This window comes from Molossus molossus, unplaced genomic scaffold, assembly GCF_014108415.1.
Source record: "Molossus molossus isolate mMolMol1 unplaced genomic scaffold, mMolMol1.p scaffold_m16_p_20, whole genome shotgun sequence".
NCBI classification, from domain to species: Eukaryota; Metazoa; Chordata; class Mammalia; order Chiroptera; family Molossidae; genus Molossus; species Molossus molossus.
In genome coordinates this window covers 23227991-23246037 of record NW_023425356.1, presented here as the reverse complement: position 1 = coordinate 23246037, position 18047 = coordinate 23227991, and the positions used below count along the sequence as shown (strand labels likewise).

The 18047-nt window shown below is 40.1% G+C and overlaps 1 protein-coding gene across 1 annotated transcript in view; it reads left to right on the top strand.

Annotated features, from left to right (window-relative positions):
• The window catches only part of NUP210L (nucleoporin 210 like), a 103107-nt gene that overhangs the window by 50308 nt on the left and 34752 nt on the right, over positions 1-18047 (top strand). The window contains exons 16-27 of the mRNA XM_036272454.1: positions 1167-1340; positions 2607-2799; positions 4829-4917; positions 6118-6222; positions 7015-7116; positions 10939-11067; positions 11626-11753; positions 12687-12819; positions 13772-13834; positions 14188-14367; positions 14735-14815; positions 15180-15311. Coding sequence (XP_036128347.1) covers positions 1167-1340; positions 2607-2799; positions 4829-4917; positions 6118-6222; positions 7015-7116; positions 10939-11067; positions 11626-11753; positions 12687-12819; positions 13772-13834; positions 14188-14367; positions 14735-14815; positions 15180-15311 — 1509 coding nt within the window. The remainder of the gene's footprint in view (positions 1-1166; positions 1341-2606; positions 2800-4828; positions 4918-6117; positions 6223-7014; positions 7117-10938; positions 11068-11625; positions 11754-12686; positions 12820-13771; positions 13835-14187; positions 14368-14734; positions 14816-15179; positions 15312-18047) is intronic.

The following is an 18047-nucleotide window of genomic DNA, read 5'->3' as shown; positions in this document are numbered from 1 at the left end:
TTCAGTTCCCGCTAAGGGCTCGTACCTCAGTTGCAGTTTGTCCCCGGCCCCGGTTGGGGTCGTGTGGGTGGCAGCCAGTCAATGTGTCTCTCATGTCGATGTTTCTCTCTCTTTCTTCCTCCCTCTCTCCCTCCTGATCTATCTGAAGATAAATGCAAAAATGTCCTTGGGTGAGGATAAAAAATAAAAAAGATTTGGTGGAAGAAAAAACTGAATTGTTCAGTTATATGTACATATATATATATATATATATATATTTTTTTTTTTAATCCTCATCCGAGGACATTTTTCTATTTTTTGTACAGACAGAGTGGGAAGGAGAGAGAGGAAGAGAGAGAGAGGGAAACATCGATGTGAAAGGGACACATCGAGTGGCTGCCACCCGCACGACCAACCAGGGCTGGGGACAAACTGCAACCGAGGTACGTGCCCTTAGCGGGAACCGAACCCGGGCCTCTCCGGACCGCAGGCGGACACTCTAACCGCTGAGCCAAACCGGCCAGGGCCATATATATTTTTAAATATGTTTTTATTGATTTTTTAGAGAGAGAAAAGGAGAGAGATAGAAACATTGATGTGAGAGAGAAACATCAATCGGCTGCCTCCTGCATGACCCCTATTGGGGATCAAGCCTGCAACCCGGGCATGTGTCCTGACTGGAACTGAACCGGGACCTCTCAGTTCATGAGATGACGCTCAGTCCACTGTGTTACACAAGCTGGGAATCAGTTATATTTTCTTTTAAAAAAATGTTTTTCCCTTTATTGATTTTGGAGAGAGAGAAAGGGAGAGGGAGAGAGAAACATCAACTGGCTACCTCCTGCATGCACTTCACAGGGATTGGGCCCACAACCTGGGCATGTGTCCTGACCAGGATTTGAATCAGCGACCTCTTGGTGCATGGTTCGATGCTCAACCACTGAGCCACACCGGACAGACCAGTTATATTTTCTTAATGCTCTTTTTCTCTCTTCAAATTTCCGTAAGTCGCTTGTTTCTCTTAGCACTGATAATTAAGAACTATCATGTCTTTAGGGAATTTGCTTGATTGTAATGTCCAAAGGGACTCTATACCAGAATTTGAATAATTCTAACACATTAAGAGTGACACAACTGACATCAAATGTGTACACACAATTATCTCTTGCTCTGGTGTTTCCTTAAAGGTTCTGACATTTCGCATTGGAAATCACCCAGGTATCCTGAACCCTAGTCCAGCTGTAGAGGTTGTGCAGGTACGCTTCATATGTGCCCACCCTGTCAGCATGTCAGTAACCCCAGTATATAAGGTGCCAGCTGGTGCCCAGCCATGTCCTCTGCCACAGCACAACAAACAACTGGTAAGTACAGTGTTTCAAACTAACTTGGCACTTTTGGCACTTTTGTCTTACGTGCTATAGAGATTAAATGGTCTGAAATAATCTTTTCTCATATTAAAGTCAAGGAAATTGGTCTGGCTAGTGTCGCTCAGTGGTTGAGCATTGACCCATGCACCAAGACGTCACCAGTTCGATTCCCGGTCAGGGCACATGCCCAGGTTGTGGGCCCGATCCCCAGTGGGGGGCATGCAGGAGGCAGCCAATTGATGTTCTCTCTCATGGATGTTTCTTGCTCTCTTTCTCCCTTCCTCTCTGTCAAAAATTCATAAAGAAAAAGTTTTTTAAATAATTTAAAAATAAATAAAACCAAGGAAACTTTTATTTTGTTATTCATTTTCTGATAGTGTCTGCGAAGTTATTGAACTAGGTTAGAATTGGCTACACTGAGTGACACCTAGGGCCTTAGTGACTTTGCTTACAGTACCTAGCTGGCTTTTAATTATTGGCAATAGATAATTGAGATCTCTAAATAACTTCCAAATAGTTTTGCTAATTTTCTTCCCTACAAATCTTTTATTAGCATTATCAGTAAGTAATAGAATTTACCTCTACTCCAAACCCATCATGAAGAATAATGATAAGCAATAACATAGTTGGTAGTGGAAATATTTAGGAATAAAGTGCAATGATGCCTATGTAATTTCACCAAAAAAAGGAGGGTATAGGGGGTATAAATGGTGATGGAAATAAATAAATAAATAAATAAATAAATAAATAAATAAATAAATAAATAAATTGCTATTTAAAAAAAGATACCCAGAGGGTGAGAAAGTAGAGGGAAAGAGAGAAAGAAAATAGTGACTCCCACATGAAGTATGTATAGGTATTCATTATACTATTCTTTTTTTTTTTTATCCTCACCTGAGGACATTTTCTGATATTTTGTTCAGATAGAGTGGGAGGGGGAGAGAGAGAGCGAGAGAGAAACATCTCGATGTGAAAGGGACACATCGAGTGGTTGCCACCCACAGGACCCAACCAGGGCCGGGGACAAACTGCAACCGAGATACGTGCCCTTAGCCGGAACCGAACCCGGGTCTCTCCAGACTGCAGGCCAATGCTCCAACCTCTGAGCCAAACTGGCCAGGGCTCATTATACTATTCTTTCAACGTATCTGGGGGTTTGAAAATTGTCAAAGAATAAAATTGGAAGAAAACATGATCCCTAGCTTCAGGGTTATCTTACCAAGCCTCTTAAGATTTTTTTTTCTGTTTATTTTAATGCAGATTCCTGTATCAAGCCTAAGGGACACAGTCCTGGAACTGGCAGTGTTTGATGAACACAGGAGAAAGTTTGATAATTTCAGTTCACTAATGCTAGAATGGAAATCCTCAAATGCAACACTAGCTCATTTCGAAAATTATAATTCAGTGGAGATGGTAGCAAAGGATGATGGCAGTGGGCAGACCCGATTACATGGTATTGTGAAAATTTATTAATGCTTTCATATATCTGCTAAATGGTTCTTCATTCAGTTTCTCCTTATGGGTAATGGTTTATTTCAAATTTTATCATATCTCAACTTTCATCCTTGACTTTTTGCATTTTTTAAAAAACCTAAAGGGCCCTGGCCGGTTTGGCTCAGCGGTTAGAGCGTCGGCCTGCGGTCCGGAGAGACCCGGGTTCGGTTCCCGCTAAGGGCGCGTACCTCGGTTGCAGTTTGTCCCCGGCCCTGGTTGGGTTGTGCGGGTGGCAGCCACTCGATGTGTCCCTTTCACGTCGGTGTTTCTCTCTCTCTCTCTCCCCCTCTCTTTCCCTCCCACTCTATCTGAACAACAACAACAACAAAAAAATGGAAACATGTCCTCGGGTGAGGATTAAAAAAAAATAAAAATAAAAAACCTAAAGGTAGTCCGGCCGATGTGGCTCAGTGGCTGAACATCGACCCATGCACCAAGAGGTATGTGCCCTTGACTGGGAATTGAACCCGTGACCCTGTGGTGCATCAGCTGACACTCTAACCACTGAGCCATGTATAGGCTCACCCTCGCACCGGCCAGAGCGAGCCTATGCTCTTGACCACCGACTATACTGTCACCACTCTGTCTTCAGGGACTTTCACGTCTTTCAGGATAAAATTCATATGTTGCTGCTTAACATACTGACTCCTGCCTACTTTGGCTTCACCTCTTATTACCACCCACATATACCCTACATTTTTCTTTTTTTAATCCTCACCCGAAGACATTTTTCTCTTTTTCTTCAGATAGAGTGGGAGGGAGGGAGGGAGGAATGGAGAGAGAGGGAAAGAGAGAAAGAGAGAAACATCAATGTGAGAGAGACACATTGACTGGTTGCCTCTCGCACGACCCCAACCAAGGCCGGGGATGAACTGCAACCGAGGTGCATGTGCCTTTGGCCAGAATCAAACCCGCAACTCTTTGATCCACAGGCCAATGCTCTAACCACTGAGCCAAAATAGTCAGGGCTACATTTTTCTCATATTCAATAACTTTAGATTCTTAACCATGACAAGGCTTTCCTTTGCATATGTTGTATGTTCTCTTTTCTTGCATCTTCACTAGACTAAAACTTCCTCAAGTGACCTAGGAGTTTTCTGTCCCTCTATATTCCTAACCTAAAGAAAATAGTCCTTTTTTGTGCTGTTATATACTCTATATATGTGCTCTGTTCATACTTCTACAATAGCACTTACCACACTGGATTGCGGTGGTTGGTTTCCCCCTTAGATGCCCAACTAAGTTGTGAGTTTCTTTAAAGGCAAGGATTGTGTTGTTTTCTTCTTCATCTCTGTATCCTAATTACCTCTCAGTTAGCAGGCCCTCAGTAAATCTTTGTTGAATAAATGAATGATTGAATGGATGTAGCATCATGAGAAAGGGCTTTACAGATTTAAGCATGATTATCATGCATTGAGGATAAAATAAATGACCTACATAAAGTAGCAGATTCATATTAGTGAAATTTTTTAAAAAAGAAAAACAAAGTAAAGCAGGGTCAGATTATGGAAGGCTTCAAAACTAGTTTAAGGAGTTTGAATTGTTCTAATAAGAAATAGCCATTTAAAATTTTTGAGTAAGGAATTGACATGACATTTACATTTATAAAAACTGTTTAGAAGAGTAAAAGGTCCCACTTTATTTTTCACTTTCATTTTTAAATCAAAAGTGACCTCATACATCATTGTCAGCCTAGTTACAGACTATTAGAGCTGGAAAGAATTTTAGATTTTGCTTGGCCTAATTCCTCATTTGATAAAGGAACTGAGAAATTAAGTGGCTTCCCAGGGTCACATAGGAATATAGTAGCAGAGTCAACAGAAACACCCAGTTTTCTGATTCTTGTGTGTTTCCCTGTTCAGTGTTTTTATTTTCTCCCTGCAACAAAACACTGTTTGAAATAAATTAGGGTAGAATTTGGTTTTCTGGAGACACTTTTGTATTCTACATGTTACTGTTTCATGGGGTATTTTTCTGTGTGTCTCCAGGTCATCAGGTCCTTAAAGTACATCAGATAAAAGGGACTGTACTCATTGGAGTCAATTTTGTGGGCTATTCAGAGAAGAAAAGTCCAAAGGTAAGTGGAGATTTTTATATAAGAAATATAAATTAAATAACTAAAATTTCACGATCTTTATTTTGGTTTCTTTTTTCCTATTTTATTTATTTTTTGTTAATCCTTATCTGAGGATATTTTTCCATCGATTTTTAGAGAGAGTGGGAGGGAGAGAGAGAGAGAGAGAGGAAAAATCATCAATGTGAAAGAGATACATTGATTAGTTGCCTCCTGCATGCTCAGGTTCTTCTTTAAAAGTTGTTTATGACTGCCCTGACTGGTTTGGCTCAGCGGTTAGAGCATTGGCCTTCAGACTGAAGGGTCTCAGGCTCAATTCTGTGTCAAGGACACTTACCTGTGTTGCAGGTTTGATCCCTGGTCCTGGTCGGGGTTGTTTGGGAGGCAACCCAATCGATGTGTCTCTCTCACATCAATGTCTCTCTCTCTCTCCCTTCCTCCCTCCTTCTCTCTCACCCTCCCTTTCTCCCTCCCTTTCACTCTATCTAAAAATCAATGGAGCCCTGGCCGGTTTGGCTCAGCGGTTAGAGCGTCAGCCTGTGGTCCAGAGAGACCCAGGTTTGGTTCCTGCTAAGGGCACGTATCTCGGTTGCAGTTTGTCCCGGCCCTGGTTGGTCATGCGGGTGGCAACCACTCAATGTGTCCCTTTCACGTCGAAGTCCCTCTCTCTCTCCCCCTCCCACTCTATCTGAACAAAATACCGAAAAATGTCCTTGGGTGAGGATAAAAAAAAAGTAATAAAAAAATAAAAATAAAAATAAATGGAAAAATATCCTCAGGTGAGGATTAACCAAATGAAATAAAAATGTTAAAAAATTGTTTATAGCCCTAGCTTGTTTGGCTCAGCGGTTAGAGCGTTGGCCTGTGGTCCAGAGAGACCCACGTTCGGTTTCCTCTAAGGGTTGCAGTTTGTCCCCTGCCCTGGTTGGGTCATGCAGGTGGCAACCACTCGATGTGTCTCTTTCACGTTGATGTTTCTCTCTCTCTCTTCCTCTCTCTCCCTCCCACTCTATCTGAACAAAAAACAAAAAAATGTCCTCGGGTAAGGATAAAAAAAAAAGTTGTTTATAGATGTAAATCTGGGAACTGTGCATCTCTATCTTCTGTTATCTTTGGCACTGGAAAGAGTACTGGAATCTTCTTTCACTGAGTTCAAGAATTAAAAGTTAATATTCACCTTTGTGGTTCTTATTACGTTTCTAGAAACTTTCCAGCTTGCCCACATCTGCAGCTGTGGAGCTGCTCCTGGTGGATGATGTAACTGTGCTGCCCAAGAATGCCACTATCTATAACCACCCTGATGTGAAGGTAGAAGCTGTATGGGTGTAGTTAAATAGAATTATTTTGATCCTGGCCAGTTTGGCTCAGCAGTTGGAGTGTTGGCCTGCAGACCAGAGAGTCCTGAGTTCAGTTCCTGCTAAGGGCACACGTACCTTGGTTGTGGTTGGTCCCTGGCCTCAGTTGGGATCGTGCGAGTGCAACCAATCAATGTGTCTCTCTCACACTGATGTTTCTCTCTGTCTCTGTCTCTTCTCTCTCCCACTCTGTCTGAAAATAAATGTGAAAATATCCTTGAGTGAGCATTAAAATGAATAAATAAATAGAATCATATTGGATGGGAGAGTACTAGGTTATTAAGATTAACAGTATAAAAATTTTAAAAGCTCACTTAGGCCCGGCCAGTGTAGCTTAGTAGTTGAGCGTTAACCCATGCACCAAGAGGTCACTGGTTCGATTCCTGGTCAGGGCACATGCCCAGGTTGTGGGCCCAATCCCCAATGGGGGGCATGCAGGAGGTAGCTAATCGATATTCTCTCTCGTCAATGTTTCTCTCTGTCTCTCCCTAAAATCAATAAAGAAAAATAAAAAATTTTTTTAAAAAAGCTCATTTAGGTGTTTAAAATCATGATATATAGATGCATATATTGTAATTAGCTACAATATCCTTAGGAGTTATACTTTAATAATCATATTTTGGTTTTGGTCCATTGACCTTAATCTTTAAATCACATACTCTTTCTTAGGTAGATAGAAGTTATTTTCTTTGAATTATTTATAAACAGAAAGGAATGGAATATTGTTTGTCTGGTTTTTCCATAGGAAATATTTAACCTCGTGGAAGGGTCTGGTTATTTTTTAGTCAACAGTAGTGAGCAGGACATTGTCACCATCACTTACATGGAAGCAGAAAGCTCTGTGCAGGTGAGTGCTAGAGACATTCCCAGATTGGTGCCCTTAGATCAAAGCCACTCTTAGGAGAATGATTGGAAAAATTCCATTGTGTATTCCAAAATAGTTACAAAAGTAACATTTCTTTCTTTTTCTTTTTCTAACCTATATAGATTCTTCAAAAATGAGGGGTGTTTGTTTGTTTGTTTTAATAGCTGTATTTCTGGGCAATTGTTGGTTCTGCTTGAGCTGAGACATTATAGAGACATCTAATTATAAGATTTACAATAAAAGAAGGTTCATTTGGCCCTGGCTTTATTACTTTAGTCATAATGTTTATTGTTAAAGGGGAGATTGAGGCAAAATGTACAAGCAGAGGATGTGAAAACATGCTGTTGTGCAGAAGCTATAGTAAAGACCGAAAATCAAAGTATCAGTCTGCCCTGTGCTTTCTCCCTCATTGGCAACTGCAACATAAATGGACTTGACCTTCATGAAGTCCTTTTCCTGTTTATAATTAAGAAGCTGGACATGGCCCTGGCCGGTTTGGCTCAGAAGTTACAGCGTCGGCCTGCGGTCCAGAGAGACCCAGGTTCGGTTCCCACTAAGGGCACATACTTCGGTTGCAGTTTGTCCCCGGCCCTGGTTGGGTCATGTGGGTGGCAACTACTCGATGTGTCCCTTTCACGTCAATGTTTCTCTCTTTCTCTCTCTCTCTCTCCCTCCCACTCTATCTGAACAAAATATGGAAAAATATCCCCGGGTGAGGATAAAAAAAAAAAAAGCTAGACATGTATGCTAGAGTCTGCTTGAATTCAAATAATTTAAATTCTGCTTTTTGGCTCAGCCAGTGTGGCTCAGTGGTTGAGTGTCGACCCATGTACCAAGAGGTTGCCAGTTCAATTCCCAGTCAGAGCACATGCCCAGGATGTGGGCCTGATCCCCAGTGGGAGGCATGCAGGAGGCGACCAATCAATGTTCTCTCTCACTGATGTTTGTATCTCTCTCTCCCTCTTCCTTCCTCTCTCTCTAAAATCAATAAAGAAAAAATATTTTTAAAAAAATTCTGCTCGTTATCAGTTAATAATTGTTACAGTTAATAATAAGAGTACACATTTTGCCATTAACTGAAATAATCACATTAAGTGTATATGTTGTACTATGCCTGAGACATGTAATGTGACCTCTCAAAGTTCCCATCACAAAGGAAGTAAGATATTATATTTTCTGCTTTGAATGGAAATAGTTTCCATGACTTCTTGATAAATTTATGGATCATTTGAGATGTTGAGTTACTGTAGTTTTTTTTGTTTTTTTTTTATTCTCATCCGAGGACATTTTTTTTGCATTTATCTTCAGATAGAGCAGGAGGGAGAGAAGAGGAAAGAGAGAGAGAGAAACATCGATGTGAGAGAGACACATCGAGTGGTTGCCACCCACACGACCCAACCGGGGCCGGGGACAAACTACAACCAAGGTACATGCCCTTAGCAGGAACCAAACCCGGGACTCTCTGGTCTGTGGGCCGATGCTCTAACCGCTGAGCCAAACTGGCCAGGGCTGTAGTTTTTCTTTTTAAATAAGTAAATAATATTCATGTAAAAAACTGGAGAAAGGAAGAAAAATGAAATGTGCTTTTTGATAGCGATAGTTTTGTTTTGTTTTGTTTTTAAAGATTTTAAGCCCTGGCCGGTTTGGCTCAGCAGTTAGAGTGTCAGCCCACAGACCAGAGAGGCCCGGGTACGGTTCCCGCTAAGGGCATGTACCTCGGTTGTAGTTTGTCCCCAGCCCCAATTGGGGTCGTGAGGGTCGTGAGGGTGGAAACCAGTTGATGTTTCTCTCTCTCTTCCTCCCTCCCATCTATCTGAAGATAGATGCAGGAATGTCCTCGGGTGAGGATAAAAAAAATAAAAAGATTTTAAAAGGTCTGTGACCTGTAGCATTAATTATTAGAGTGCCCTCTCTTCCCTTCTCTCCTCCCTGTCTCTTCTTCCTGACTCCTTTGTCTTTTTTGTTTGTTTGTTTGGCATTTGAATGCAGTATTGTCCCTTCCGGCATGCCAAGAGCCACATAAAAGAGAAAAATCTATGGTTTGGTTCTGGAACATGTGAATGTTCCCACCATTCTCCTACTTAACTTCATACCTACTTGCCATCCTGTAATAGTACAAGTCATAAATAAAAACCATTTTCATGTTTTGGAGTACATTAGGGGGAACTAATATAGTTTTATTTCCTATTATTCCTATCATGTGTATAAGATATAGGTATAAAGATAGAAATGGCTGATTTTTAATCAATAACACAGGAAGGTTTTCACAAAAGTGATAAAATAGTTCATGAAACTTATCTAGAGCACTTAATGTTCTCTGTTTTGATTTGATTCTTGATTTCATGTTTCTCTGAATTATATTGGCCTTCTATAGCTATTACTAAATTACAGAAACAAGCCGGTTTACTTCTGGTGGAAAGCTACATTGCTTCTTTGAACTCCAAATTTGAACATTTTTTGTAAATAGTCTGGATGGATTATGATAAAGAAGATGCTACCAGTGAAAACCAACTAGGTGATCAGACTATAATCATCATGACCACTCTAGACGGCACTTCCATATATGTCATAAAGACCATATTCATTGAATACAGTGCCAATGCCCCATTTTTATATGACTCAACAAAGGTCTTTCCCCTTTATAGAAGCAGTTTGGGATTTGTATTTACAACTTTTGATGGTTACCTGCATGTCCATTGCTGGCAACGGACTTTGTCGTTAAAACCTGACTCCTAGGTTAAGGGAGCTACACTGTAGTTTATTTTTTACTTACTTGGATAAACTAACTTGGAATAGAAATATACTTTGGTAATTCTGAAATGTGTCATTTTTAAACAAAATAATCTTAAAAGCAATACAGAATTATGATTGATTAGTTAATTTTAAATTAAAATGTTTAGATCTTGTTGAAAGAAAAATTATATCTGAATCAAGATTCATGTTTTCTAAAAACCTGCCTTTTGTATTCACCCTTTTTGTCATCACTTTAGAATGAAAATTCCTATTGAAATCTAAAAAAAAAAAAAAAAAATAGTTGTCATGATGCCCTGACCAGTGTGACTCAGTGGGTTGGGCATTGTCCCATGCTCCAAAAGCTTGTCAGTTCGATTCCTAGTCAAGGCACATTCCCAGGTTGCAGGCGTGATCTCTGGTAGGGGGTGTGCAGGAGGCAGCCAATCAATGTTTTGCTATGACATCAATGTTTCTTATTTTTTTTTATGTTTATTTTTGTTGCAGATGTTTCTCCTTTTTCCCCCATTGACACCCTCTTCCCAATCCTGCCCCACCCCCACCCCCCCCTTGCTGGCATTGTTGTCTGTGTCCATTGGTTATGCATTTATGTATAAGTTCTTTGGTTTATCTCTTCCCTCCGCCCTGCCCCCCTCTTCTGAGGTTTATCAGTCTGTACCCTACATCTATGTCTCTGGGTCTATTTTGTTCATCAACTTCTTTTGTTCATTATACTCCACAAATAAGTGAGATCATGTGATATTTGTCTTTCTCTGATTCGCTTGTTTCACTTAGCGTCGTAATACTCTCCAGGTCCCTCCATGTCATCTCAAAGGGTAAGAGATCTTTCTTTCTTATAGCTGCATAGTATTCCATTGTGTAAATGTTCCACAACTTTTTTATCCACTGATCTATTGAGGCACACTTGGGCTGTTTCCAACATCAATGTTGCTCTTTCTCTCCCTTCTTCTCTCTCTAAAATTCAGTTTAAAAATCTTAAAAAGAAAATAATTTCCATGATTATGCTTGGACCATATTTGCTTCTTTACTCAGCTACTATCTTCTTCCTTCTAGTTAATTCCAGTACATCCTGGATTTCTCACCTTGGAGGTTTATGATCTGTGCTTGGCTTTCTTGGGTCCAGCAATGGCCCACCTCAGCGTGTCAGACATACAAGACCTAGAGCTTGATCTGATTGATAAGGTGAGAAATATGTACTTTATCTCATAAATGAAACAGATCTCATTTTCACTCTCTAGCATCACTTAATATAGTCTCTGCTCAACTGCTGTGTGTGTATACCAGGAACTTTGGTAAATGTTATTGGAAATACCTGCCCTTAAAGAACACATTCCAACATTAAACATGGTGAAGATAGGCCTTGGGCAGGTGGCTCAGTTAGTTGGAGCATTGTCCTGTACACCAAAAGGTTGAAAGTTTGACTCCCAGTCAGGGCACATACCCTTGGGTTCGATCCCTGGTCTGGGTGCATATGAGAGGCAGCCAATCTCACATCAGTGTTTCTTTCTCTCTCACCCTTTTTCTCTCTCTAAAAATCATTAAAAAAACAACAACAACATATCCTCTGGTGAGGATTACAAAATAAACATGGTGAAGATACAATACATATAGATTAGTCTTGTTTGAACAAAGGCTGACCAGGAACATTTAGCATGAAAAGTGTGCCACCCTCTAAAAGTTGGACTATCTTTGGTAAATGAGACACCTCTACTAAAATTACCTTTCATTTTTAACTACTAGGTTGAAATAGGTAAAACTGTGTTAGTAACTGTGAGGGTTCTTGGTTCTTCCAAACGCCCGTTCCAAAATAAATACTTCAGAAATATGGAGCTCAAACTGCAGTTGGCTTCTGCCATTGTTACCCTGACGTGAGTACCATTTCAATACTTCTTTCTCCCTGTGCTTAATATCATGAGATTCTCTCTCCTGGTAACCTGGTCAGCTTTCCCTTGGGTTATTTTAGATTTTCCTTCCTTTTTTTTTAAACCTCATCCAAGGATATTTTCCCATTGAGATAGATAGATAGATAGATAGATAGATAGATAGATAGATAGATAGATAGATTTAGATAGAGTTGGAGGGAGGGAGGGGGGGAGGGAGGGAGGGAGGGAAAGAGGGAGAGAGAAACATCGATGTGAGAGAGACACATCAGTTGGTTGCTTCCTGCTGGACCCTGACCGGTGCTGGGGATCAAACCTGAAACTGAGGTACGTGCCCTTAACTGGGAAACCCGAAGCTCTTTGGTCCATGTGCTGATGCTCTAACCACTCAGACAAACTGGCCAGGGCCCTCTGTCCTTTTTTGTTACAGTACCTTTTGGCCCTTACTCTATTTCCATATTCAGCTCTCTACAAAATACCCCTTCCAAATCATCATATGTCTTGTTTTGGAGCTAAAATCATGAGTCTTCTTAATTTTTCCATTTTATGAAACTTCTCCCTGGATTATATTCTTTGGAGGGTACATCTAGCTAGAGGACCTTCAAAACTCTATTTACAAGCAGAGGCACTGCTTGTGAAAGGAGAATTACAGGGATTCTAAGGCAGTTTAGTATTGGCAGTTTTGCCAGTCTGTTTATATTGCCCTTATTCCTTTGGTGCCTTAGAAAAAGTTATTTTGCCCTTCAGGAGATTTCTGCCATTGCTATGAACTGTGTCTTGACTTTAGAAATTTATTTTTTGGCAGTTCTCTCTAACCAAAGTTAAAATTAGCAGAAAATGTTAAGTATCTTTAGAAAGATGTATTACTGACCACTCTTAAAATCAAATTATTCTCACCCCAAAATACCTGGGTCTTTGCAGGCGAATCGAGGAACAGGACAAATACTCTGAAAATTATATCCTTCGAGCTGTCACAGTTGGGCAAACCACACTTGTAGCTATTGCTAGGGACAAGATGGGAAGAAAATTCACATCAGCTCCTCGGCAAATTGAAGTAAGAAAATGATCTCATCCAGAGTTGATACTTCATCTTATGTAGCATTATTTATCTTTCTGTTTAGTTTGTACAAGTTGAAAATCATTTGACTAAAAAAAAATTATAGTTGTCTAAATTTTGCAACAATATGTGGTTTGTTTGGGGTTTTGTTTTGTATAAAAATAATACATGTGTAGAAATTGGAAAGCACAAAAAGTATTAAGATGCAGAATGGAAATCACCTATATTTCACTACATAGAGTCTATCATTTTAAAGATTTCAGTGTATTTCCTTCACTTTTTTTTAAATACTTATTTTAGCATGGATGAATCATATACTTTTTTCATCTATTTTTTAAAATATGTTTTTATTGATTTTTTAGGGGGAGAGAGAGAGAGAGAGAGAAACATTGATGTGAGAGAGAAATGCCAGTTGGTTGCCTCCTGTACTCCCCTATCTGGGATCAAGCCCGCAATCCAGGCACATGCCCTGACTGGGAATTGAACCTCCTAGTCCATGGGATGACACTCAATCCACTGATCCACACTGGCCTGGCTGCTTTTTTCGTCTTAATCTATCATCAAAAGTATTTTTTTATGTGCTTAAAAGTTAATTGTTGGCCATGTGTTGATAATTGTTGAAGCTGGGATTTAGATACCTGAGAATTATACTATTCTCTCTACTTTTATATATGTTTTTAAAAAAAGAAAGATAATTGTAAACATAATTTTAATGATCACTTTTTTCCAATGAGTGGATATGTTAATAACGTATTTAGCAATCTCATTTAAGTAATTTATAACTTTTGTTATTATAAATAAAAGTTGTATTTATAAATAAAATACATGTCTTTGTATATAACTTTATTATACATAATTAGGATTTTCCCCTTAGAATAAGCTGCATGATCATTTATTATGAAATTAATTCTAGTTAGTCACTATAATTCTTTTGGTTTTCTCCTTCAAGGTGTTTACTCCATTCAAACTTGTTCCAGAGAAAATGACACTGATTCCAACTAACATGATGCAGGTAATTTTAAAGACAGAAAAATAAGATTTACCTTTTCTCATCATCCCACCTCTGCCATCCCAACACGCGTGCGCACACACACACACACCTCTCTTCCTATTGAACTTCTCTTGTCTACTCCCAGCCAAATACAATAAAGAAGAGCATTAGTATTTTTCCTGTTCCATAATGAACTACCTCTTAGAATCCCATGGATCATTTGTAGCACTTCCATTTATTCTGCATTTGAGTTGATGTGGGATATTGGGCAGTGGGAGAAGATGAGGCGGTCCAGTTGTTTGGACAAAATGTTGAGAACAGAGATGTGACTTCCCCCTATGCTTCAGGCATTCACTGCTGTGTTTAAATTCCAGGTAATGTCTGAAGGTGGCCCCCAGCCCCAATCTATCATTCACTTCTCCATCAGTAATCAGACTGTGGCTGTTGTTAATAGGAGGGGGCAAGTTACAGGGAAGGTGGTTGGCACAGCTGTGGTCCATGGCACCATCCAGACAGTGAATGAAGATACTGGCAAAGTCATTGTGTTTTCCCAGGTATTGGTTCTTTGTTCTGTTCTGCTTCTACTCTTCCATCTGGAAATCATATTGGGAGATGAGGGAGGGAGTAATGATGAGGAGGGTGTCATCAGCCCAAGAAAACATTTTGAATCCCCTCATCTAGCATGCTTTTAGTCAGGCATGGGAAATATGTGATCTTTAGTGAAAAACCCAGAGTACATGACATTGTTATAAGATGTAGTCTCTATCCTTAAGGTATTGTATAAAGAGCAAACACAAACACACTATGGCATGTTTTCTTTTGCCGTTGAATGCTCCAAACAACTAGTTATCATAAGCAATTTCTGTCCAACCCACAGACATGCTCTCTTAGCCTAAACTTGTTGTCCACCCTGTTGAGCAGGATGAAGTACAAATTGAAGTTGTTCAGCTAAGGTCTGTTAGGATCCTTGCAGCTGCAACTCGACTCATCACAGCTACTGAGGTCAGTATGATGACTCTGTACTGAATTCATTATTATTATTTTTTTTTATCCTCACCAGAGGACATTTTTTTTTTTTTCCATTTTTTGTTCAGGTAGAGTGGGAGGGAGAGAGAGGAACAGAGAGAGAGAGAGAGAAACATCGACGTGAAAGGGACACATCGAGTGGCTGCCACCCGCACAACCAACCAGGGCTGGGGACAAACTGCAACCGAGGTACATGCCCTTAGCAGGAACCGAACCCGGGTCTCTCAGGACCGCAGGCCGACGCTCTAACCACTGAGCCAAACCGGCCAGGGCTGAATTCATTATTTTGATAATGCCAGCTGGGCAGGATATATGACACAAAACCACTTTTTCTTTTCAGATGCCAGTTTATGTCATGGGAGTGACCAGTACCCAGACCCCTTTCTCCTTTAGCAATGCCAACCCTGGGCTCACATTCCACTGGTCCATGAGCAAAAGGGAGGTATTGGATCTAGTGCCCAGGCATTCAGAGGTATGAATATATCTGTTAATTATATTACCTTAGGGATCTTGATATTAAGTTTATTTCATCATAAGTTTTAGACTGACTCTCTTCCTAAACTACATACTATTATTACTTATCTCCTTTTCCTACTGTTCCATGAATGCTGTAAACCTGCAACTCATATGAAAAATACAAATTTGAGTGCATATATAATGGTTGTTGTTTTTTTGTCTTTAACTTTTTTTTAAATTAATTTATTTTTGTTACAGATGTTTCTTCTTTTTCCCCCATTACATAATGATTTTTTTTTTTTTTTGGTACGTGCCCCTAGCAGGAACCAAACCCCAGACTCTCTGGTCCTCAGGCCGACACTCCAATTGCTGAGCCAAACCGGCCAGGGCTACATAATGATTTTTACATATTTTGCTGGGAAGGGCTCTTGAAAGCAGTGTTTCCTTTAATATTGTATTTGTTGTAGCATTTGTAAGCAGATGACTATGAGTAACACATGAATATAAAGAATATATATACATAGAGTCTAAATATTAATATAATCTTTTAACATGTTCAGACACAATTATATTAATAATTATGTTTGTGCTATATTATGGGCAGTTAACATTAACAGTACACTAAGTGGGTGCTGAGCACATTCCTGGGTACATGCTACTGGGAACAGTGGATTCCCACTGTGAACATGTGGAGTGCTAGGGTACCATGAGGCTGGTGTGGACCACTAACTGGCAGCTGATTCCAGAGTGAATGCTTTAGATCAATAGCAAATGTAAGAAGGACGATTAATTAAACCACTCTTCGGTGGTTCCATTTGGTGGTGCCAGCTCCTCCCAGTTCTGTGCCTCCTGCATTGGAATGGCTGAAGCCCTCAAGATGGACATGGAGGAAATCCACAATGCAACCTAAGTCTGTATGTTTTAATATTCAGCATTAAACCTATTCTGATACCTGAAAAAGAAAAGAAAGGTGGATGCTGCAGACAAACTTTACAACATTGTTACCTAATCATCAGTTTGATGGAACCCACCCAAGGTGGTCTTGGAACACTGGTAGCCACCTAGGTCTGGGCTTTACCTTAGCAAGAAGGAACCTGGGGCCAAAGTACCCAGAAGGTCACAATTCAGTGCCCGTTAGTACAAAGAAGTAGACTTAGACCTGGGAAGAGAATGGAGCAGTTACAGGAGCTAGAATTAGGGTGTTTCTGGAGCCAGCTAAAAGGAAAAGAGGTTCTAGAAAAAGTAAAAAATGTATCTGCAATCTTTCTAAAAATATCCTAGATCTATATAATTTAGGGAAGTTTTGGTGGTTGGGTCTATCTGTCATGGGCTTCCCAGAGACTGGTTATACTTGAAATTGAGGAGAGATGGAATTATACTTGGTTTGGTAGAGTTCTGCAAAGGGATTTGCTTTTTTCTTTTTCTTTTATTTTTTTTATCCTCACCTGAGGAAATTTTTTCATTTTTTTGGTTCAGATAGAGTGAGGAGGAAGAGACAGAGAGAGAAACATCGATGTGAAGGGGACCATCAAGTGGTTGCCACCCACACGACCCAAACAGGGCCGGGGACAAACCGCAACCAAGGTATGTGCCCTTAGCGGGAACCGAACCCGGGTCTCTCCAGACTGCAGGCCAATGCTCTAACCACTGAGCAAATCCGGCCAGGGCCTCTGCCCATTTTTTAGTTGGATTCTTTGTGTTTGTTTTGTTGAGTTGTCTGAGTACTCTATATATTTTGGAAATTAACCCCTTATCTGATGTATCATTGGCAGTTATACTGTCCAAAATAGTGGGTTCCCTTTTCATTTTGATGGTTATTTCTTTTGCTGTGCAGAAGCTTTTTAGTTTGATGTAGTCCCATGTGTTCATTTTTTCTTTGTTTCTCTTGCCTTAGGCATTGTATCAATGAAAATTCTGCTGTGTGTGATATCTGAAATTTTGTTGCCTACATTTTTTTCTAGGATTTTTATGGATTCACGAGTCACATTTAAGTCTTTTATCCATTTTGAGTTTATTCTTGTGTATGGTGTAAGTTGGTGGTCTAGCTTCATTTTTTTGCATGTAGCTGTCCAATTTTCCCAACACCATTTATTGAAGAGGCTGTCTTTACTCTACCATATGCTTCTGCCATCTTTGTCAAATATTAATTGAGCATAATGACTTGGGTCATTTTCTGGGATCTCTGTTCTGTTCCACTGATCTATATGCCTGTTCTTGTGCCAGTACCAGGCTGTTTTGATTACAGTGGCTTTGTTGTATAACTTGATATCCGGTATTGTGATCCCTCTTACTTTGTTCTTCTTTTTCAAGATTGCTGTGGCTATTCAGGGTCTTTTTTGGTTCCATATAAACTTTTGGAGTATTTGTTCTAGTTCTGTGAAATATGTTGTTGGTATTTTGATGGGGATTGCATTAAATCTATAGATTGCTTTGGGTAGTATGGACATTTTAATGATGTTAATTCTTCTAATCCATGAACAAGGTATATGCTTCCACTTTTTTTTTTTTTTTTTTTATCCTCACCCGAGGACATTTTTCCATTTTTTGTACAGACAGAGTGGGAGGGAGAGAGAGGAAGAGAGAGAGAGAGAAACATCGATGTGAAGGGACACATCCAGTGGCTGCCACCCGCACGACCAACCAGGGCCGGGGACAAACTGCAACCAAGGTACATGCCCTTAGCGGGAACCGAACCCGGGTCTCTCCGGACCGCAGGCCGACGCTCTAACCGCTGAGCCAAACCGGCCAGGGC